This window comes from Sylvia atricapilla, chromosome 14, assembly GCF_009819655.1.
Source record: "Sylvia atricapilla isolate bSylAtr1 chromosome 14, bSylAtr1.pri, whole genome shotgun sequence".
Classification (NCBI taxonomy): domain Eukaryota; kingdom Metazoa; phylum Chordata; class Aves; order Passeriformes; family Sylviidae; genus Sylvia; species Sylvia atricapilla.
Window position 1 is genome coordinate 7772466 of NC_089153.1, and position 23816 is coordinate 7796281.

The following is a 23816-nucleotide window of genomic DNA, read 5'->3' on the forward strand; positions in this document are numbered from 1 at the left end:
GGAAAGAAATGGGTATGACCAATGGCTGTCAGATTTACAGGGCCTACAGCTCCCTGTGGCAGTGTCCCTTCCTCTGCCCTGGCTCTGTAGAAAATGAGGGAATCCCAGCCCATAATTTTAGCTAGGCGGAATTTGTGCCTCCCCAGTTTAACAGGCATCAACCTCAGCTTGGTGCTGGGCAATCCCGGGGCAGTTGGCCAGCACGAGGAGTGGAAATGTTCCCACCCAGCTGCTTTGGCCACCCCTGGCTCAGGATGGGCAGAGGGCCCAGCACAGGTGGGAAGGCACTTGCTTCTCCCAGGTGCCTTTCCTCCCTGCAATCTCCTCGTGCTCAGCTCCCTCTCCCTGGCAGTTTGAGCAAAGGGAGGCAACTGAGTCACCTTCCCACCATGGCTTTAGCAGCCAAATTCATCCCTGTGGCAGGTGGAGGATTTGTGCAGGCACAGGATGGGATTGTGGTGTTAAGAAACAATGTCAGAGCTCAGGAGGTCCAGTGGATGCTTTAATTGAGGTGATATAAATAACTTCAGTTTGCCCATGATGGCCTGTTTTTTGACGACCCTACTAACCATTTTCTAATTTCCAACACTATTTCAGTGTTGCCTCCTATGAAATCCTCATGGAGAAGCCATGACACATCTTCCAGGCCATTCTCTCAAGTGTGCTGCTCCTTACTTAGCAGAGCAATTAAATAAAACATTTTATAAGCTGAAAAAAAATCCAAATGTGGGTCACAGCATAATGTATAGCATCAGCACATGTGGTATCTCTTGAATCAGTGGTTGGGTTTATTGGCTTTACAAACAGTGAGTTCTCCCTTTGCAGGGCTGGCAGTGCTGGAACCTTCCTGCCTCCTTCAGCCGCTGCAGCTGGAGGGAAGGGTGCATTAAAGCTCCAGCAATTTACTTCTCCTGTGTGGATCAAATTACACAAATAGGATGGAACCAGCTGAAGGAGAATTTGCAAATTGCATGGCATTCCCCAGAGGTGTAATCTTGCAGTAGGCAGAGAGTAAACGCTGGCTCCTGGTAGATTGCCCAGGGGGCAGCCAACCCTGTCATACTGAAATAGATGAGATGATACTTGGTGTGACATTTAAATGCAAAGTTGCAGGGAGACAACAAATGATTAAGCTTTTGAAAGCATCGTCTATATATATTGCTTTGGTTTGTGGTGTTTGTTAGTAGATAATCTCATCTGGTTACGTTTTTTTTTAATGTAATTTCTAGGGCACGTAAAAGTTCCTTGCCTAAAATGCAGCATGTAGGAGGAAGCTGCATGGAGAAGTTGCAACTAAGAGTACTGAGTTAAGTAAGTAATTTTTTACTTCAGGCAGGTCATAAAGCAGTTTTTGTTAAAAAAAAAATAAAAATACATTCATCTTCTCTGAAGTTTGAAACCCAAAGTACTTCAGGGCAGGTCTTATGCAGCAGTGTGTAAACAGGCAGCAGAGTTGTACTGCAGAAGTGACACTGAAGGAAGCATCAGAAAATTGTGGAGTATTTCTATTGGTTTTCTATTGCTAATGTAAATTCCACTTAGAAACAAAATGTTTAGACAGGAGTGTCTTGGAGACCTCTGGGTTTTCTTCATAGTGAAAGTAGCTGGCACTTTGCTGACTAAGTGCAGCTAAAGCAAAAATATTCGTGGTACTGAAGAAATGGATGCTGTGGCACAGAGGTGGAAGGAAAGGCCCTCACCTGAGCAGTGCATGCCCAAGCCCTCCATCTCCTGTAGACCTCTGGCTTCAAAAGCATTTGCCAGGGCTGAGGCTGCAGCCAGACTAAATTACTTGGAAGGGATTTACAGCCAACAAACCTTCCCAAGGCAAAGGCACAGTAGGTATTTGGTGCCCTCAGACAAGTGGCTTTGCAATTACCATTCCAGGCAACTGCTTGAATCTTAGCTCAATTCCCTACAGCAATTCCACTGACTTGGTATTTTTGTTATTTTGGGGCTGTTATTTTTGGCTCAGCCATGATGTATGCATCATGAGTGTGCATGTCCCTCTGAGCTGTGTGCATGGATTGCTCTCTGGAGGTTGGGTGCTGTGGTCTCCCTGATGGAAATCCATCCCCACTCCCACCAAAATGGATGGTGGACAGAACTTTCTTCACCGTTTTGCCACCTGCCCAGTGAGGTAGAGCAATAAATCTGCGCTGTGTTTGCCATAAAATGTCTCTGCTTGGTTCTGCACTTGGTGTGTTATCACATAGGGGCAAGAATCCCCCTCCTGGGATGTTCTGCTCCTGGGCCACCCTCCCCTCCAGCCCTCCCACACTGGGTGGTGGCTGTCCCCGAGTGCCAGGGCAGGAGGCCATGGCAGAGCAGGGATCCCCTTGATGTGGGGCTGGGGGCAGTTGAGGGTGCCTGTCTGCTGCTGCCTTCTGTGGGCACCACCACAACCAGGGCCATTTCTGCCCTCACACAAGGTACCCATCAACAGCAGATCATCAAAATCTCTAAAGTCTCTCTTATGCTTAATTCACACATAAACTGTTTTTTTATTTTCTAGTCCACATGAAAACCATGGGGCAGGCGGAGTCTCTTTTCCATGTTGTTGGCTGTCAACGAGCCTGTGGACTATTCAAATTACTGAGTGAATTTTTAAAAATCATTTTAATTTATTTGATATAGAAGACGTTGATTTCCCACTATACTTCCTGTGCTTTTCCTATCTTCTGGAAAAATACTTAATGTCAGAGTACAAGGGAGGATGAACTTGGAAAAGGCTGATCAGGCAAAAATGCGCTCAAAGTACTTCATAGAGGAACTGTGAGCCATGGCCTTGGGAGAAATAGCAGGACAGGAATTTACAAGGCTGGGGGTGGGTCGCTTCTGATGACAGAACAGAGCTGGGGTGTACAGGTCATGCTAAAATAAACAGGCCTTTTCTTTTTCCTATTGATTGTATCTTTCAGAAAATTTCCCTCCAGGAAGTATTACAAGAGTCAGTGAAGCTTTATGTTTCAAACTGCAAATAGAGTGCAGGTTACTAGCATTTTCCTATTCCCCCACTACCTCCCTGGTTGTGTGTTCATTGCTTTTTTGGGGAATTGCTGAGAGTGTAATTGCTAGGAAGTCCCATTCATTTTCTTATCTTTGAGTGGTTTCCTCATGACTGGGGTCACCCTGACACTGGTGGCTTGCAGTTTCAGAAAATTTGAGTGGAAATAATCCTTAGCTGCTGATCTTGGTCTCTGCCATTACTCTTTAAGGCACCTATTGCCATTCCCCCTGGCCAAGGCTGAGCCTTTGCCATCAAGAAGAATTGGAGCTGGAGTGTATTGAGCTCAGTCCTTTCCTGTGCAGATATCCAGAATCCTCAGCAGCAGTGTTAGAGTGTATTTTGCAATATGAGGGGCTCAGTGCACCATCTTCAGGGGCAAAGGCCCTGGTCCATCATGCTCAGCCAGCCCCAGGCCCTGTCTACACAAGTCAGGCCTGCCTGCAGCCCTACCCTGTCAACTTCTCCTTATCCCTGCAAAATAAAGGGTTATCTGCACCCTGGAAGAGAAAGAAGACAACATGCAATGTTCTTAGGCACATACAAGCATTTGCCAAAGAGAAATGTCCTGATGTCACAGAAATTAACTTTCTTTCATGGTGGTTTAAAGATTCTTCCTCTGAACTTGTGCTTTAGAGGGACCCACTGCTGATTGCAAGGATTTAAGGAATTACAGGTCCAGTTCCCGCTTGTGGACTCCTACCAAGAATTCGAGGTACCCCCTGACTTGCCTACAAAGAAACAGGGAGCCCGAAATTCCTTCCCTCGGGCCTCGCATGGCTTCAGAAGCAGTAAGGCATGATTTGTGCAACCTCAGGACTCGTGATGATCAGGCCTTTTGCATTTTGCAGCAGGCCACGCCCATGGCTTTCCACTGTCAACTCCCATTGACAGGGAGCTGCACGGCCCCTAGCTGTTATCACACCAAGGAAAAGGGCTTCAGGAAGAATACAGAGCAGGGCAGGTGAAGCTCAGCATCCACACTGAATCTCTGTGACACTTATGTTCCACTTTCCCATGTGCAGACACTATCATGAAGAATCAGAACATGACATAAATCGCTGAGCAGAGAATTCACTCATTCATCTGGTCAGAGACGGGCCTTTGCTTTATTCTGAAGCAAAACTGACCTGGGGAAAATTCTGTCTTTGAACAGCCAGAGTTAGGTTAACTTGTAGAGAAAGTTGTAAAAGTTCTCTTTGAAGCTTGTCAATTTGGGGTAGATTAGGCGGGTAGCAATGAACACACCTTCAACCAAAGTGACAGCCACCAGTGCTGACATTGCCAGAGATGGAAAGCAAGCCATATTCCACAGGCAGAGCTGCAGTTATTCCAGACATTCTGCAACTTGTCCCACAGGACATGCACAAAGAAGATCACAACTTTATTTTCACTTTTAAAGCATAAAATGCATCAAAATTCAACTACAAGGTATTCATTGAATTTCTTTCAAATGACAGTGATTCCTAAGCCCAGGCACAGCAGTATACAGAAAGGTAAGAGGTTTAGAAGTCTCTCAGTTTTAGACTCTGGCTAAAATTGTTACAAATCTTCAGTAGAATATGATACAAAGGAACTACACTTTCAGACACCTACACTGAGCTCTATCAAGTCAGGCAGTGTATAACGTATCAGGTTAAGCTGTCTATAATATGTAATTACTTGGCATTCTAATGAACATAGGAGCCCAGGGAGCTGACACTGCACTTCATGATCTCAGAGCACTGGTCAATGTTCTTCTTGATCCTGTAGAATGTTTCCACATACTCAGAACGGCCCAGAAGCTCAACAAAATCTTCATCGTGAGTAATCACCAGAAGCTGAAAGTTGCGTTGGTGTAAGCGGCTCTTTATTATCCTACAAAGAGATATTATTGAGTGTGTATTCACCTAAATCCCATGCCAGGATTAGAAAGCTTGCAAATACATGGCACAAAACCATTTCATTATTGATAATGAATGACACGAACCATCAAGTAATCTAATGCTGATTACCCACTCTTTTTACTCACATCAAAAGCCCCCTCAAATTATGTAAGAAATACCTTTTCCTTTTCTAGATAGAGAGGGAATCTAAAACTACTTACAATAAAGATGTGCCAGCTTAAAATATAATTAACTACTGCCAAATGGGTATTGAAAAATACCCACTGTTAAGCACCACAAGGAGAGCTCACTTACTCTACCAGGGCGTGTGCCAGGGACTCGATGTTTTCTCGGTCCAGGTTGGTTGTAGGCTCGTCCAGGGCCAGAATGCCACAGTTGAGACAGAATGTTTCTGCCAGAGCAAGGCGAATGATGAGAGAAGCAAGCACCTGAGGGAAAGGGGAAAAAATACAAATATCTCAAGCTTCAAAGTGTTTAAAGAGGACCTACACGTAACAACCTGTTTTTAATACCATTACAAACCGTGACTGAAGTTTACAGAACAATCTGCTGACAGTTTGCAAAATGACAGCAACTCACTAATTACTGAAAAACTACATTGAAATTTCTAGTTTGAATTCAAAGATTGACTCTACAAAGAAGTACTCAAAATCCAGATGACACTGGAAGTAAGGATTCTAATCTGAGGTAAAGACACTGCGACACTGCCATTCACATTACCCCTACACTCTGCTTGAGCCCACCCCACTGCAGCAGGTAGAAATTTGTCTGTGTATTACTAAGTTTGAGATACTGAACTCCTGACTTCTTACTAAAATGGAAGACAGTAGGATTTATATTAGTTTTGCATCAACATGCCTAATCATATTTACAAGGTCTTCTGAACTACTAAAAACTACAGAACAGTCAATGGAAACTGTGCTGCCAAAAATATTTTCCAATTATCATGATTGCTGGCATCACATTTCATGATCAAAGAAGAATTCTCAGAATTTCAGCTAAGAAACCTGTTGAAGTTTCACTCTCACTTACATAGGACTCTAACGCAACATCCTAAATTACTCTAGGAGAGGACACATTTAATAGAACACACAGGTGGAAACAATCTTCAACATGTGTGGGTGTGGTTAACTGTGATGAAGCTCTGACCACAGGTATTGTCACAGCTGGCGTGTCATAAGGCCACTTGGCCAGTGTGTGTTCCTGAAGCTGAATGGGCAGACCACAGAGCTGTGAGCTAACACACAGGAGGAAATTCAATGCCTGGAAGTATGGCTAGGTGTGATGTGGGTGACATGAACTGAAAGGTTATAGTCAGCAGCAGGTGAAAGCAGGAGGAAGAGAGGTCCTATCAACTTAGAAGTAGATGCAGTTGCAGGCTCATAAAGAAAAAAAAAAACAAAAAAAAAAAACAAACAAAAAAAAACAACAACCAAGAAAATCAACAGACCTGAAGCTGAGGTAACCTCAGTGGTAACTAGGAATAGACAAAATGGGAGGACTTAACTTGAGGACAGAGGGAAGTCAAACCCTTCACTCCTGCAGGGCATCAGCCTAGTGCCCATTTGAAACAATGGATTTTGGCAGCCCAAAGCAGGGTTCAGACGTTGAATCCTATTTTGTTAACACCCAGACAGAGCACAGGGAAGTTGTACACAATAATAAATAAGAGTTGGAGCTGCCCATTCTTTGGTCACTTGACTCCTCTGCATTCACCTAAGTCAGTTTTTAGAACCCCTGTTATTGTGTACTGAAGATAAAGAGCCACTACCTTTTGCCCAGCACTGCATCTTCCTCTCATATCCAGTGCTGTATCTCCCTTCACCATTACTACCCTGTAATTGTAATTTCTTCTTTTATCAGTGGCTGAGACATTCTCATCTGCATCAGAGCGAATTTCTATGTATTCAATATCTGAAAATGGAAAGGAGACAATTCGCACATTATCAAAAATCTTGAAAAATATCATAGGATTAATGGGAGATGAGAAGTATAATATGTAGTAACAATAAAAATTCCATTCAGAACTCCCACTGACAGATCCATCTTGGAAATTTACTTTTCCAAAACGGAAGGAACGAACTCGTGCACTGTCCTGTGTCAAAGAAATCTAACCTTTGGAAAATATAGAAAAGTGAAAAATAGCTGTATTTATCCTGCAAGTTACTATATAATGTGCAATAAAAGGATTATACTGGTGAAGAACAGATAGGGACTTTAGAATGGAACCAGCTATTTCCCATCCTGTGAACAAATATGCTTCCATATGCAGTGCTCAATATCAAATGGATACATCTGGGTAAAACTCTATTACATACCTTGTCCTCTGTAAATGCTTCGCCACAGGTCCCGAATTATTTTGTTAATTTCTTCCATTTTCATGCCATGAAATGTCATTATTGCTCTAAAAACCAGCAAAATATGTAAACTGTTAGAGATGCAACCATGGATTGCTATGGACTGCTAGCGCCTTAAGGCAGGTGACAGATCCCTTTCCATTCCCTTAATACTTTAACTGAAAATATCAAAAATCCTAGTTTATTTTAGAGAGAAGTAACTAAAGAGTAACAACATGCCATTGCATAAATAATTCTATGCTCACAAACAGCTCACTTTTAAGAAGTAGGCAAGTTATGACAACAAATATATTTGCAGTCACTCAATGGAGAATGACTTTACCTCACTTTTTAAGATATTTATGATTTATGTGTGAGGTTTATTTTCAGCCTGACGCCAAGAAGATGAATCTGATGTTAAGCTTTCCAGAACAGGAGGGTTACTCTGTGGCACTGTCTGCCAACAGGGCAAACAACAGCAGGAAAGGAGAATCTGAAGTCTCCTCAGAGCAGAGAATTCCTACTGAGAATATAATTTGTAATTATCTAAACAGGCATTAGGACAAAAATTACTTTTCTCTTCACCAGCAAGAGTAACACAAGATATCATTAATAATTTTTAATTTAATTTCTGTGGTAAACATATTAGCATGACTTTAGTTCTTTAACAAATGAAATCTTACAAAACACTCAGAAAAGGACAGGACACTTCTTTTTTTTACAGAAAAGCTACTCTGTAATGAAAAAAAGCTCACTCACTCTACGGCAATGTCTTCTTTTAAAAAATGTGGTGGAAATAAAAAAGACTTCTACACATGCCTTTTCTACCTTTCCTCCTCCACCTGTTCTGGGGGATCCTGAGGTATCAACTCTAATAGGTTTTGTTAAGTAAAAATGAAGTGTTTTCAACTATTTACTTAAGCCCAAGAATGCATTCCTCATCAATATTTACCATGAATCTCTAAATAGAGTCAATAAAAATCATCTGATAGCATGGAATACCCAAAGTGTTGGTTTTCCCAGCCACAGATACAGCTTTGGCCATTAGAGTTAGCATTTTGTCTCACTGATTTTTCAGATGATTACCGCTAAGTGATGCTTATCTATTTTTCTTGAAATTACCAGACTGTTTTCCTGTTTAGCCTTAAATAGAAACAATAGATGATTTGATACCAGAGAAAAAAATTCTAAAAAGGAAATTCTTGGAATGCATTTCCATTACAACCGAAAGGGAAGACTTATCACACTCTGAACAGCTCAGATCTTCACATAATAAATTTTGGATTAGCTTACATTCTAATGTTATGTTTATTTAATGTTATTATCAAACTGGCTTAGAAAAATGGTTCCTTTAGTATGTGCTTTCAACTTGGAAAGTTCTCATTTACTCTGTTTCTCTTCTTGACCATTATGCTGTATCCTCAACCACATAATTATTCTTCTCTGCCCCTATTTCCAGCACTAGTAAACCCCTTTAAACAGAAGGCCAGAATCCCATAATTTAGTAAAGACAGAAGTGTATTGAGAATTCCTACAGTGGCCAAAATGTTTCTCTTTCTCTTTTTCCATTCCTAACATTTATCTTTCAGCCACTGGGCACCAGTTTTCTATTTCCTGAAATGTATCCACTGATTCCAAAATCCTCTCCCACTGTCCATCACATTGTTCACTGCTATTCCATCATTATAACCAAACAAACAGGGTTTTTAGGGAGTCACATGTTTTATTTTGTATATGGTTACCAATTTTGAGATGCTCTTTTTGCCCAGTCAGTCCAAGACTAGCAAACAAGCTTCCAAAGGAAACAGAAACAAGAATAAACTTGCTACACTTTCCATCAAATGCCAGACAAGTTTCTTATGATCTTATTTTCTTTAATACAAGCACAAAACCACCCACACTGGAAAAGAGCAAAAAACCCCTCTAGACTGTAATGCACTTTAAAATACAATTATTTACCTGAGAAAATGCCATGGGAAACAAGAAACCTACCTGGCATATCTTATTCATGTTAAGATATGACCAGAATATGCTAAAATACATTGCTACAGAAATGAAAGCAGAAGGGCTCAGGTTAAAAATGAAGGATTTAAACACCAATTTCACCTTTCTTTATCTCTCACTTATTGCTGTACTGCAAATGTAAGTCCTAATATGTACAACCAAAACTCCAAATAAGTCTTTCAGAGAATTTGGAATACAAACATCAGACTTATCTATGACTGTATTAAATACCAATTATTGCCACCAATGCATTTAATATATGTACATTATAGACATTAGCTTACAGATTTCCTACATCACACCAAGCCTGTGCAATTTCCAGTGTAGTTTCATTAATTTAATTAGGAAGTTATACCTTGCTATGTTTTCTTAATATTTAAGTGCCAGAATTTATAAAGAGAAATTATTCATCTTAAGGAATCTGATCAATTTACTCTAAGTTACCTTGGAAGCCTGAAATTGAAAGCTGCTTTTGCACCGAGGTTATCAATACTAACAAAGATGAAGACATTTAAGAATCCCCCTCATTTGACAACACTTACTTATCAAGAGCCTTGTAATAAAGGTCCAGATCTTTGTTCACCAGCTCTGTTGTTCTCATGATAATCATCATGTCCCTGTATTTTTCTTCTGCATCTTTGAATTGTGGCTCCCTGAGCTCCTTTCTAAAGCGAACAATCTCCTCCTCAAACCCACGCTGGCGGCCAAGTGCAATGTGGTGGTTCCTTTTCAGAGATTCTATTTTCTCCTCCAAGCGTTTCTGCTCACTGAGACCATAATTGATACACAAGTATTTTGTATTTAGTGTTTCAGTTTTTTATTCAGTGTTCTAATTTTGAGTTTATGTTAGACTACAGCTCATTGTACCATATCTATGAAGTCTGTAACAGTTAAAATTATAGTACTAATGCCACTGAAATAAAAATAGTTGTAAGTTTTTTAAGAGCATATTCTATTCACAATTCTTAGTGGGAGAAGCAAGTTGTCAAGTTCAAATGCTAAAGTGCTATACATAGAAACAACAACAAAAAAATTTATAGATGGATACTGAGCAAAATGAGCTGAATTATTGGGTAAGCTCTAGCATACTAAATAAATATTTCACATGCAAAAATCAGTGAAGGGATAATTACTTCTCCAAAGTGTTTATTATCTAAACAATTATTACTAAACTACTGAAGCAAACATAAAATTTACTGCAGGGAACTGAGCAGACTGAAAATAAAAACTAAATACTCTCATCCAGAAGCATGAATTATTTAAGTATGTAAACATCATGAAAAGGATTGGACTGGAACAGGTATGAGCAGATATCTCTGTCTCTAGCCAGAAGCAATGTATAATTTCACTGAGCCATTTACACAGTTGTCATAGGGAAATGAAACAAACACAGGTGTGAAGAAGGAAGTGGTCTGCATGAATGGGGCAAAAATAGGACCAGGATACACCAAAATACAGTGACTACAACATTCAGACGTTCAATGAATTCTTGTGCAAAGCACACCATTCTGGTTTGAAGGTGCTTACTTTTTCATCTGGAGGACTTTCATTTCTCCCATCTCCTTCATAAGTTGTTTTATATTGTCTTCAACTTCTTTTAGTTCTTCATTCCGCTTCCTCAAAGTCAGGTTATCCTCCAGCCACCTTTCCTGTATCTAGCTCCAAAGAAAGCAAGAAACTGTATATATAACTGTATATAACTCACCAACAAAAATTATCACAGTGAAAACTTACCTTGTCCTAGAAATAGAGTAAAAAGGAAATCAGCATTATTATTTCATCTTTCAAACTGGAATAACACTTCGCAGTGTTTGCTGTCCCAAGCGAACACAAGAGTGAGTCTTTTTGTGAATATTAATCCATGTTTAAACCAGGACAAGATTTAACCAAGTCCTCTATCACAGGTCTACAACACTAGATAGTAACTGAAGGGGTAGAATGGGGAAAAATATATCTTCCACAAGGAATGTATACAGTATTTGAAACAAGAATTTAAAGTACATGATAAATGTGGAGTACCAAGCAACTTTTGGTACCTGCAGTTTGTACTTTACTTATAAGGGCAGGTATCCTCCACATAAAGACACTCCTGAAAATGCTGACTACTATCCCACCAGACCTAACTCTCAGAAATACCATAAGATGATAGTTAGAGATAAATAGTTTTTAAATTTGTACATACAAATCTCAAGACAGTTTTCAGCCTAATGCATGCATAGCAGCTACCCTAACAACTGATCAAATAAGTAAAGAGGAAGCTGAATTTCACACCACTACAGACATAGGCAGACAAACCAAAACCAGGAATTATTTCAACTATGCCAAGTATACTTTAAACAATGTATCCACCTTTTGAGTGTCAACATCTTGTCGGGTCGTTTCCATCTCTTTATTTATCTTTTCCTTCTGTTTCTCACAGGCAGCCAAACGAGAATTAATGTCATCAAGTTCAGACTCCTTTTGCTAAAGAAATATTAAGAAAATGGTATATGATTTAAGAACAAAAGTACTTTTGATGCTAACTTTTCACTGACTAGTTTTTAGATTACCTTTTTATAGTCTTCTTTTCCTTGCTGAACATAGTTTTCAATTTCTTTCACGTACTTGTTTATTTCTTTAACTTTCTCATTTATGGCATTCATCTGCAGAGAAAAGATTTCAAATGAAATACGGTCCCATGTTCAAGAACAGATATGCTCAAAGATACCGGATAACCCTACTCCCAAAGTACAGTTCCTTATTGGAACTCCCTTTAGCTTTCTAATAAAGTCTCCAGCTTCTAAAATCTCAGTACTTCTTATAAGCATGAAAATGTTTCCCAACATGAATGAGGGCCATTTAACCTGGGAAGAACCAGTGTGTCTCTTGGCAAGGACAAGTGATGGTCATCCTTGCTATTCCTCTTTTAGGGTCTATTAGGAAGGGCTTCAGAATGCCATCAGCTGCTAAATATTGCCAGATGCCCCAAGAAGTCTTTTTTGAAGACTGACAAAGGTTAATTACAATTGAGTTCATGTCCTGACTGACATGTTCCTTTTCTTCCCTATAAGGTCTATCAATCTAAAGCACCTCCTGGAGTCATTGATGTTTCCGAAAAGCAAACTCAGTACCACAGCTTCCATCCATGCCTGAAAAACAGTATCTAATCCTATGTCACAGCTATGCCAAAAGCATACAAACCTTTTCTTGTGTTTCTTTAGTACTTGCAGTCCTTTTATTCACTAGTTCTTCCTTCTCCTGCTGCAATTTTTCTAACTTTGCATCCAAAGGAAGTGCCTGTTCTTTTGCTTCCTAAAAAGTAGTTGAAAAAAGTAGTTTTTATTTTCACATTCTGGAAAAAAATGGTAGTTTTTTAAGCAGTCAAAAAAAATAATGTGGTTACTTATTTCTTTTCTGTGTGTATTAAAAAAAGGAAATGTGAAAACATGTATTAAAAAATTCTGGAAATCCCCAAAGATACACAATAGCAGGACAGTACAGACATTTAAAAATCCATCCCATTGTCTAGGACTAGAGACAATACAACAAGATTATTATTTTTTATTTCAAGGCCAGCAAAGCTAAGGGTTAGACAATTAAGAGTATTTCTGACCTTGATCTCTCTGCATAAGGACTGAACCTCAGTAGTTAACTCCACAGTCTGCTCCTCCAGCTGCCGCCGGCGCTGCATGCTGCTGACGATCTGCAGCTTCTCTGCTTTCAGCTCATTAACTGCACTCTTCAGCTGCTGAATCTGGCTTTGCTGGTCCTGCTTCAGTTTTTGCTTTAGCTCAATTTTACTAGTAACTGCAGATGAAAACAGAGTCAATCTGTTATTAAAGCCATTATTGTAATCCTTAGGAAAATTAATCTCTAAATTAGGCTGGTATGACTCCAAAAACCAGTAACAACGAACTAGGAGAATACAGTTATTTGAGAAGATAAAATAAATAAACTAAAATTTTAATGGCAACAATTTTGGAACATTACTTTTAGCATAAAAATTAAATAACAGGTTTACAGGACCTACCTGTATCCCACAAGTGTTTTTTCTCTTGTTTTTCTTGGCTTACTTGAAGCATAGTTTTACTTAAATCGACACCTAGCAGCTTAGCCTCCTGCTGAGCAATTTTTCGTTCAACATCCCTAATATCAGTCTGGAAGTAAGAGGAAAAGTACCATTACTACTGTATTAGTGTTTAACACTTCTTATTTCAGTTCATATAGCACAAAACTGAATCAGAACTCAAGGGATTCTGTGACGCTCAAAAAAACCCTTTTGTAAATAGAAGTTTTATTAGTATAAGATCACCTATGTTATACTGTCTTTGGAAGTATTGTAAAATAAGGACCTCAAAGTTTTGTCATATTACTGAATAACTACATATTTAAATGCAAGTGAATGTAATTTTATGTATTAAAAAAAGTTACCAAAGCATACCTGATACCTTTCCATCAGAGTTATATCCTGTAAACATGCTTTGGCACCTTCTTCCTCAGACAAAGTTGTCTGGAGGAGTGATTCCTGTTCTTCCACCTTACTCTTCAGGCCTGTTAAATCTCTGTTTGCATTCTGGATCTTGTTCCTCAGTTCTGGAATTTCCTTATCTTGGAGTTCAACTACTATTCGCCTTAAATAAAATACAAATCTCTAAATTTTCCTTGGTCAGAAACAGCAACGTAAATTAAAGACATTCAAGATGCCAAAATGTGTGATAGGATTTAGTTGTGGAAGACTAAATTTAATTAAAATAGTATCCCCTTAACCTTGCCCACATTTAACTAAGCTTATGGTACATACCCAACTAATGTAATACATCCCTCATTTTAGGTGAGATTACACAAACAAGTAAACAAAATCTCTTCTGGTTTTTAATCTCATTACAGCAAGTGCTCAGGAGAAGGTACAAAGCACTAAACAAGAGTGCCCTCTTGTGAAGGAAAGCTCTACCCTCGTACATTCTCAAATTCTCTCAAAGTATTTATTCCAACAATGACACTGAAATTATTTAACCAGCCCTAGAATAAAGCCTCCTTGATATCTGCATAGTTTTTTATAATCAAAACCCACGCATTTGAAAGAAAACACCCTGTAACAATATGGTTTCCTAAGTCCTTTACCGCAGTGGTTTAAGACTCATCATTTCATCGCGTCTTTTCTCCTTTTTTTTAAGCTCAGACTCTGTTGACTTCAGTTTGTCTGGAACAAGGCGCAGTTTATGCTGCAGACCACTAATGACATCTTGCAGTTCAGCCTCTGTCTGAAACATTCTTTGGCAAACTGGACAACAAGACTGGTTCTCTTCTGTCAGTTGTGCAATGAACTTTGAATAAACTGCAGTGGCTCCAGCAAGCATAGCTGGGTGAAAAACAAACAGAAGACTTATGTTGAATAAACAGTGCATAATCAGCTAAATTAGTATTTCAAAGAAAAAAGCAAAGCTATACATGAATTTACCGTGCTGCTTGGAACTTTTTTCAATCTCATCCTGAAGTTTGTTCAGGTCACTGTCAAAATCTTGACTTCCACAAACATCAAAAAGTTTTGCTTCATGATCAGACAACTGGGCTTCCTTTTCTTGTAGCGCATTACTGGCATAAGTTTTACTGTATTCTACTGATGCCAGCTGCTTGCTGAAATATTAATGCAGAAACACTTCTGTTATCCAAATGCAAAGATTTAGACTTGAAGCAAAACAAAAAACCACGGAAGGGTAATCTGAAACTGAAATTACAGAACTATTCACCAGTTCTTCATCACTGATTTTTCAGGAATCTACAGCAAGAACTTTTTATGCATCCAAGTACAGCATAAGTGTTTAATTTTAAATCCCTTTTGTTTTCGAGATGATTACTGATAAGAAGCTTCCTACTCTAACTAATTGCTTTATATAATCAAATGAAATCAGGAACAGATAATCACACATGAATTTGTGATATCACACATGATATAGTCATTAACCACTCTGTGACTTACAAGAGAATCATAAGACCAGCAATTTCCACCCTAGGCACATTCATTCAGCTAGCAAACAATTAATGATATTCCAAATCACTGTTTTGCTATCTGCTTTTAGTGCCGCTTTTGACACACTACAAATAGTGTGATTTTATTAACTAGCACAAACTGTATCACCTCTGTACCACATGAACTCCGCAGGAAGTTTCCTCTGATTCTGCAGATACCTATACAAATTAAATACCTACATGAATGATACATTGATGAAAGTAAAAAGTATTTTGTAAAAGTATTAACATAAAAAGTATTCTGAATATATTAAACTTTCCAATATTTAAATTCGTAATTACATAAAGACATGTGGAGAAATAATTAATTAAATGAATACCTACTTAAGATTAGCAAGAGTATCCCTTGTGTGATTAATCTCTTTATTTTTACCATGAAGCCAGTCTTCAAGTTGTTTTTTATTGGGAAAGTATCCCAGCAGTGATGTTAGTTCCTCAGAATGTCTTGACTTTACTTTTCTGATCTGATCTTCTTTCTCCGCCTGGGGAAATGAAGCATTTTAAATTACTTTTTTCCTGTCTTCAGGTTTATAATCATCAATACATTTATTAAGCTAACAGCTTCTATGAAGTCAGACAGAAGCTCCACATCTGACTGTAGATAAACACCTGAAAAACGTACAAATTTGGAGGGACTGTATCAATTTCATGTCCCTCTCTTATGAGATACTGATAAAAGCATTACTTTGTCTTTCTTCAGCATCTCCATTTGGGTAATTGTAGTGGTATGTAGATTCAACTGCTCCATCTCTTGATCCAACCTCCTAAGAGCTTTGTCCAGGTTTATTTTCTCATTTTGCAGAGTCTGTACTTCCTGTTCCAGTACTTCTACACTGCTGTTCCTCTCAGCCTTCTCCAGCTCATGTTCCTATACAAAAAATAAAAGCCCAGAAGACACAAATAACTACAAAAATCAGTAAAGCTCTGGCCAAAGGAAACAGAAGAAACTTCTTCAGTTGCCTGGCAGCAGCATAAGTAGCTGTTACAGGAATAACACAAGATTTGTAAAGAATACACGCAAAAGGACAAAGGCTATGACACTGGTGTGGGGCAAGGAAACCACCATGCACATACTGAATGCAGTCCTGGAACGCAGTATTGCCTCAGCTTGCTCATGCTTTTACCAGAAGCTCACTCATACTTAGTTTGATTTTCTGTATTTTAGTATCTACTGTATATTAAATTTGGAATTACCCTAGTGAAGAGGCTAGGAAAAACACTGTCAAGCAGAATTCATACACTGCTAACAAACAAAATATTTGGCTAGAAAGGCATAACCAGCTGTTCAGCTGGAACGTAAATTGCTTGTAACTTTACTTCATCAGTTAAAACACGTATAACGAACTATTCCATCTCACAGACAAGTTATGTCCAAAGATGTAGGTATGGAACTTTCTTTCAGTTCAAAGCTTCTGACCCAGTAATTTGGGAGTAACCAATCTCCTAACTGCCAGCTCTGCTATTACCCTGCTTACAACTCACCAAGCAGAAGCAGCACGTTCTATGTGTGGACTGTACAAAAACAAGGTAGTGAACAGACCCTGCCCCAAAGGGTGCACTATCTGAACAGACAAAGCACAGAGGGTATTAAAAGAGCAGAAACACAACTGAAAGAGTAAACATTAAGGAGGGGTTATGGGTTTTGGTGTATTTTTTAATGATAAAGCCACAAGTTTTTACTTCAAGCCTCTATAATTTCTTCAATTACACGGTAACTTACCGTCTTGCCAATCTCTTTATTCAACTCACTAATTCTGTCTGAAAACCCCTCCAACTGTTGCAATTCACATTTTACATTCTTCAGCTCTGCTTGTTTCTTATTTTGAATGTCTGATTTCAGGTCAATGGTTCTTTCTAACCCAGTTTTCTTGTCTCTTATTTCGTCTATCTGTTTTTGTTTCATTGCTTCCTTCTGTGCAAATTCTCTCTGAAAGAAGATCAGCAACAATATATTAATTATTTTTTCACAGGAAAGTATTTTAAAATACTTTTAACACTAGTGTGCCAATATTCACCACAGAAAAACATTGAAATACTCAGAAAACTACACCTTGTCCAAAATTACCTGCTGAAATGTTTTTAATAGGAAAATGCAAATGCATCATACCAGTGACAGCAACTCCATTTTGAACATGACTTCAACAAAAAGTTGCTTATTTTTAAACCAGCTGCCCACTGTAATTCTTCCTCAGGTTTTTGAGCTTGTTATTGATCTACCTGCATGAGGACAGCTAGAAGAACCTCTCTGATAAGCTACCTGTTCAATAGCCTTGATGACCACACCTAATTCCAAAACTAACTTCGATGGAAAGATGCAGATGACACATAAGCAAGAATTCCAGAGAAAAGCCAGCTTCAGTTGTCCCCCACCAACACTTTCTCCCAGCACCATAAAGACCCATATGGAGCAATAAAACACCAATGGCCCATAGAAATGACACTACTTAAACAACCAAATCCTTACCACCATCCGATTTGCAGCTTCTGTATCTCTCTCCTGTCTGTCCTTCACCAAGCTGCGAAAGCTGGCAATGTGCCTTTCAGTGAAAGGTGCTCGCTCAAACCCCTCTAATTCCAGTTGTGCTGCCAGAGACTGAATTAAAGAATCCCTGGTCATTATGTGCTCTTGGTGACGATCTGCTTGCAGCTGAAGACGACCTCCACAAAAAGAAAAAGTGACAAATGTTCAAAAACTGAGGCAGAAGACACGCAAGCCAGTTGGAAGCCTTTGAAACCTTGAAGTATTTTTCAATCATACAAAAAGCTATGGAATAAAAACAAGCTGTAGGCAGAGATTGCTATTTCAGGTAACTAAATTTTTGTTAATTAAAGAAATCAGTAATTCAAAAGCAACATAAACAAATCCTGAACAAATTTTACATAAGCATATATTCTGTGGCTCAGCTACTACAGCTTTGCTGAAATTCCCATAACCCATCAAAAAAAGGATACACAGTTAAAGGAGTATTTACTTTCAAGCCCTCTGACTTGTTCCCAGTCCCCACATGAGACATGGAGATCGCTACAGGCATTCAGCTTTCATGCCTTTTCTCTGCTATATGACAAAATGTATTACATGTTATAATTGTAGCTCAGAAAAAATGCACGTTAGAAACTCTAGGAGAAAAACACCAACACCTGTCCACCAGCAAGACTCTCACACCCCACTGAACCTGAACTAACACACATTTTAAGAGTTTTATCCAGTTCAAATCACTTCAATTATCAATAGTTGCATTCCACATTTCAGTTGCATTAAAATCATACAAGACTATAAAAGAAGTCTGAAATACCTTGTTCAATAAGCAGCTCTGACTTCTCACTGTTAAATCTCTGGCACTCTTTAGTGGTTCTATCTAAATCTCGCTTACAGTCCAACAATCTCTTCTCCTTCTCCTTCATTATTCTCTGGTGGTTCTGGTATCTGTCTCTCAGTTGTTCATCGCTTCCTTGAAAAAACTGTACACCACATACAAATTTATAAGTCAATTACTGATGCTTTAAAAATGTATAGTTTTTACCACAATAGAATTAAAAGAATAAGAGTTAAAACACCTCACATACGGAATTTCTATAATAAAACATACAGGGGAAAATCTGCAACAAGCAAAACTGGAAAACTGTTTTTCTCAGACTAATAAAGTAAAATAATCTGAGTTTTTTGTCAGAGAGGCAACCTTTTCCATCTTCTGTTGCAGATCTTGATTATCTTTTTCCATCTGCCGCTTCCTGCTCTCAAGGGCCTTCACATCATTGTCCAACCTCATTACTTTTGTGAGATTCTGTTCAATTTCTGCCAGAGAGCTCTGCAAAAGAATGTGGTAAGTGAAACATCTAATCAGTCCATGAACCCCATAATCTATTAGTTTAAGTGTAAAACTTCCAGTTTCATTAAATGTGTTTTTAAAATAGGGAATGGTTTACTCTGGTTTTTTTAGTTATAACTTAAAATGGTTTCAGACACCAGCTAAATTTGAGAGTGGATTATAAACTGACAAAAGCCCAATGCTGCTAAGAATTCTGTTCTTAACCCTTCAATGACTCTTTACAGATTAGAGCAGCATCTGTCAGGTGAGTCGAAGTGTGCTTGATTCTCCTGCAGGGCAAAGGATTAGATACAAAAGTGCAAGATTTTAACAAAGAAATTCATCCACCTTTCACTTCTTTTATTGTTTTCTATTAAATTATTAACATAATCCTTGTGGAAATTACCTTTAGAGGCTCAAGCTGGTTCTCAATTGATATTACATTCTCCTTAGAAGCAGTCAGTTGAGCTTCTCTGTTCCTGAGATGATCCTGGATTTCCTGTGCTTTCTCTTTATTCTGTTTTAGGTATTTCAGTTCTGCCTGACACCCTTTGACTTTCGAGCTTTGGTCCATTCGTACCTGACGCAGAGCTTCGAGTGCTTTGATATACCTTTAAAAAAAGTAAAGTTTCAGCTGCTTTGGCAATACAGCAATACTCATGTGTGAAACAGTGTCTTAGACATTTTTACCCACATTTATGTTATGAGAAGACATTTTTTACTTAGTTTTTACTTAATTAAAGTAAAGGGAAAAACCTTGTTGCTGAAAAGATCTCATCAAATTTTTGTTTCAGGACCTTCCCTTCGCTTAACGGCCAGTTGGATTCTTCTTGGTGACAGAAAATGACATTGTTAAGCACAGATTTGGAAACACCAAGGGCACTGATCATCTCCCGATCTATTTCAGCACACTTGGAACTCAGGCTGACCTTCTTACCATCCCTGTGGAGATAAAGAAAATCCCCAAAGAAGTTACTCGCAAGTTCTTCAAAAAGTGAACTGCATTTTAATAGTATAACCTCATTTTAACACACCCATTCAAAAATTTAACAGCAATTTTTAAGCACAAAATTACCATGCTCAAGAAAGTCATCCAACACTGCCAATTTCTGAAGTCGGATTAGAACTCTGAGGAACCACCAGAGGGGGCAGGAGAGCTCTTGAGTTAAAGGAATATGCTTAGCGGGGATGGGAGATAAACACGGAGCCAAAAACTACCCGAAACTGAAAACGGTACTAAAAGGAAGTAAAGCCTACATACTCCACACAATGATAGTTTCAAACTGTATCCTACAGTCACGGAATCACGGAATGATTTGGGTTGGAAACGTCTGTACTGCCCATGTTATTCCCTCTGCCATGAGCAGGGACACTACTCACAGAACTAGGTTGCTCCAAGCCCCATCCACCCTGGCCTTGAACACTTCCAGACATGGGACAGCCACAGCTTCTTTGGGCAACCTGTGCCAGGGCCTCACCACCCTTATTACTAATAAAGTTTTCAAATAAATGCAAGTCAACAGATATGAGTAATTTCTTAACACCATGGCTATCAGATGTGAGATTGTTTTAATCACCTAACAGATAAAGTAGTGAAACTACACATCTTTATAATCTAAAAGCACTAGTAGCTATGTCAAGGAATACATTATATAATTTTTGCTTATCTGATGCATAAAAATATACCAAATCCAAACCTATCATCATGCCAAAGTAAGAAGAAACTCTTGATAACTTACTTTCCTCTTGTAATGACAGACTCCAGCGTTTTAAATTCTGGACCCTTGTCTTTCTGTGTACAGATCATGGAGCGCTGGACAGCCACGAGCTCCCCATTGACATCTCGAAACTGCAACCGAATCTGAGCTCTAGCATCTGTCTCATTGGCAACCTTTGGTAGGAGCAAAAAAAAACCAACCAAACAAACCGGAATGAGGGAAGCTCTTCTAAAGGTCCAAAGGAATATGTGCCTCTTCAGCTGTGGGGTATGTTCTAATCACCCCCAGCTCTCTGCTTTTCCTCATTTCAGCTCAAGGCTGGCTATGACTGGAGCATCCCTGTTTCGTTCATAACCTCAGTGCAGTGGAGTATTTTACTTAGGAGTAAACACACACATTATATCTAGTCACTATGACTTACCTTTGGATCATGAACAAATGCTTTTCCTTTGGTGCCGGGAGGAAAATCACCAGTGGATATATATTTCAGACATTCAATGATAGTCTAAGAAAACAGAAGTAAGTACATAGTTATAAAGACAAATTTAGAGTAGCCAAGATCGACTACAGGCAAATCCACAGTAACAGCCCAAACACTTATAAGTGAGTCAGATATGTAAAGGGAGAGAAATAACATTTTAATTTTTGCATACCATGAAAATATGATACTTTACAAAAGCACTTTCAATCAGGATCTGGACCAATTTCCTATTAAAAAATATCAACCAGTGCTCTGCAAATTCCATACATGAAAGCAGATTTCTAATAACAATATTTATAGCAAACACCATGACTTTTACAATATGATTAATACCTTTCTGTAGAAATTATTATTCAGATATTAAGGCCTTCCAGACCTATTTATAGCTCAAATCCAAACATAAAGTGAGCCTTACCGTTTTTCCTGCACCATTTGGTCCCACCAAAATAGTTAATGGATTAAAGAAAGTGATAATTTGTTTGTCTTTATCTTCTATCCCAAAACTCCTCACTCCGAGGATACTCATTTTTTCAATCCTCGACATTTTTGCAGAATAACTTCTGTTCCAAAGTCAGAGGTGTAAACACTGTAAATCCTGTAACACAGAGCTTTGTGAAAAATTCACTAGGCAGAAATCACAGTGGATTACTGAAGGCTGACTAAACACCTATGCAAGCACAACATATGATGAATATATTTTAAAACACAGCTAAGGTTCTTCAGTTACTGCTCAAGGTACAAAACATATGAAGACAAAACCTTACTTGTATCAAACTGAGAATCAACTCCCAGCTAAGTGCCACATTATGTATCATGAAACCAAACACAATGTCCCCAAATAACCCTTTATTCCACTTCACAACCACTATGTATGTGCCTTCAGAATGCTCCAAACGCAAGAGAAGCTTTAACATGTTTTCCCCTTTGATAACCCATTGCTGAACTGCAACACCCAACACTGTGCAAGCTTTGCCAATGTCTTTTCCTCACAGGCATTTCCAGCACCTCCTTGTCTTAGTTCCTGCTGTGATGAGGAAGCCTGGAGCCCTCCCACGCCACGGGGCCGTCACAGATCACGGGGCTGTGCGCGGGTACGAGCTGCCCCGGGCACTGGGGGGTCTGCGGGAAACAACTCTGCCTCCACCGACCCACTGCAAACACGCCTGTGTGCTGTATGCACTCCGGGGGTGTCCACGGGGCCCGTGGCCCGGCCCTCCCGCGGCTCCTCCGGGGGTGCCCGGAGCGGCTCGGCCCAGGAAAGGGCATTTCCTACTGAGGCAGAGGCGGCAGCGGGGCTTTCCCGCCCGGAGCTCCGCGCGGAGCCGGGGGCGGACGTTTTCCAGAGAGATGCCCCGAGGAGGCCCTTCCCCTACCCGCCGCCCGAGCGCAGCCGAGCCGAGCTGGGCCCGCCGCGGCACCGCGCCCCCGGCCCGGCCGCCCCCGTTTCCCTCATCCCCGCCCTCACCTCCGCTCGCCGCCGCTGCCGCCCCGCGCCCCGGCAGCCCCCGCGCCTCGGTAGGCCCCGCCCCTCCTCAGCAGGCCCCGCCCCCCTCAGCAGACCCCGCCCCGCCCCAGCAGGCCCCGCCCCCCGGCTCAGCAGGCCCCGCCCCAGCAGGTCCCGCCCCGGCCATGGCGGCCCCGCCCCGGCCATGGCGGCCCCGCCCCAGCAGGCCCCGCCCCGCCCCAGCAGGCCCCGCCCCGCCCCAGCTGGCCCCGCCCCGCCCCAGCTGGCCCCGCCCCCCGCCTCAGCAGGCCCCGCCCCGGCCATGGCGGCCCCGCCCGCCGAGCGCGCACCGCCCCCCCGCGGCCGGCTGGGCGCCTTGGGCCCGAGCTGTCCCTTTGAGGGCTCAGAAAGGAGCGGTGGCGTTTTGAGGCGGTATCGTCGTTCAAACCCAGCTGGAAATCACAGAATAAGCTGGGTTGGAAGGGACCCACGAGGGTCATCGAGTCCATCTCCTGGCCCATTCCTAACAGTCACACCATCGGCCCGAGAGCCTTGTCTTCAGCGCTGTCAGGCTTGGTGCTGTGACCACTTCGCTGCGGAGCCTGTTCAGTGCCCAGCCACCCTCTGAGTGAAAAGCCTTTTCCCGATACGCAGCCTAAACCTCCCCTGACACAACTTCAGGCCCTTTCCTCAGGTCCTGTCATTGGTCATCCAGAGAAGAGATGGGCGTCTGCCGCCGTACCCTGCTGCAAGAGCTCCCTTCAGTCTCCTCCAGGGTCAACAGACCGAGTGCCCTCAGCCGCTCCTCATACGGCTTCTTCTCCAGACCCTTCCCATCCTCATTGTCCTCCCTTGGACACTATAATAGCTTTAATATCTGTCTTATCTTGTGGCGATGAGGTACCACACAGCCACTGGCTCCCCCGCCCCAACCTCCGTGGAATGGGGAGAAGAATCAACTCTAGAACCTGTAGGTTGAGATAAGAGCAGTTTAATAATAGAAAACGAAGTAAAATACAATAATAATGGTAAACAATAATAATGAAAATAGGGGGGGAACCCCTAAATAACTGGTGCCCAATAAAATTGCTTACCCCCTGCTGACCAATGCCAGACCCTTTCCAGGTA

The 23816-nt window shown here is 40.6% G+C and overlaps 1 protein-coding gene across 1 annotated transcript; it reads right to left on the reverse strand.

The window, feature by feature from the left end:
- Positions 1 to 4370: 4370 nt before the first annotated feature.
- Positions 4371 to 22748, reverse strand: RAD50 (RAD50 double strand break repair protein). The gene is made up of 26 exons (XM_066328975.1): positions 22710 to 22748; positions 21660 to 21839; positions 21185 to 21268; positions 20785 to 20936; positions 19802 to 19987; positions 19452 to 19656; positions 18917 to 19045; positions 18533 to 18698; positions 17704 to 17897; positions 16960 to 17166; positions 15925 to 16107; positions 15564 to 15721; positions 14671 to 14846; positions 14334 to 14571; positions 13654 to 13843; positions 13243 to 13369; positions 12826 to 13019; positions 12414 to 12524; positions 11783 to 11875; positions 11583 to 11696; positions 10761 to 10888; positions 9776 to 10000; positions 7212 to 7297; positions 6665 to 6807; positions 5188 to 5321; positions 4371 to 4864 (listed from the first exon to the last, which is right to left on the reverse strand). Exons 2-26 carry the CDS (start codon positions 21786 to 21788, stop codon positions 4678 to 4680), a joined length of 3939 nt encoding a protein of 1312 aa, XP_066185072.1. The 5' UTR covers positions 21789 to 21839; positions 22710 to 22748; the 3' UTR covers positions 4371 to 4677.
- Between the last annotated feature and the right edge of the window lie 1068 nt (positions 22749 to 23816).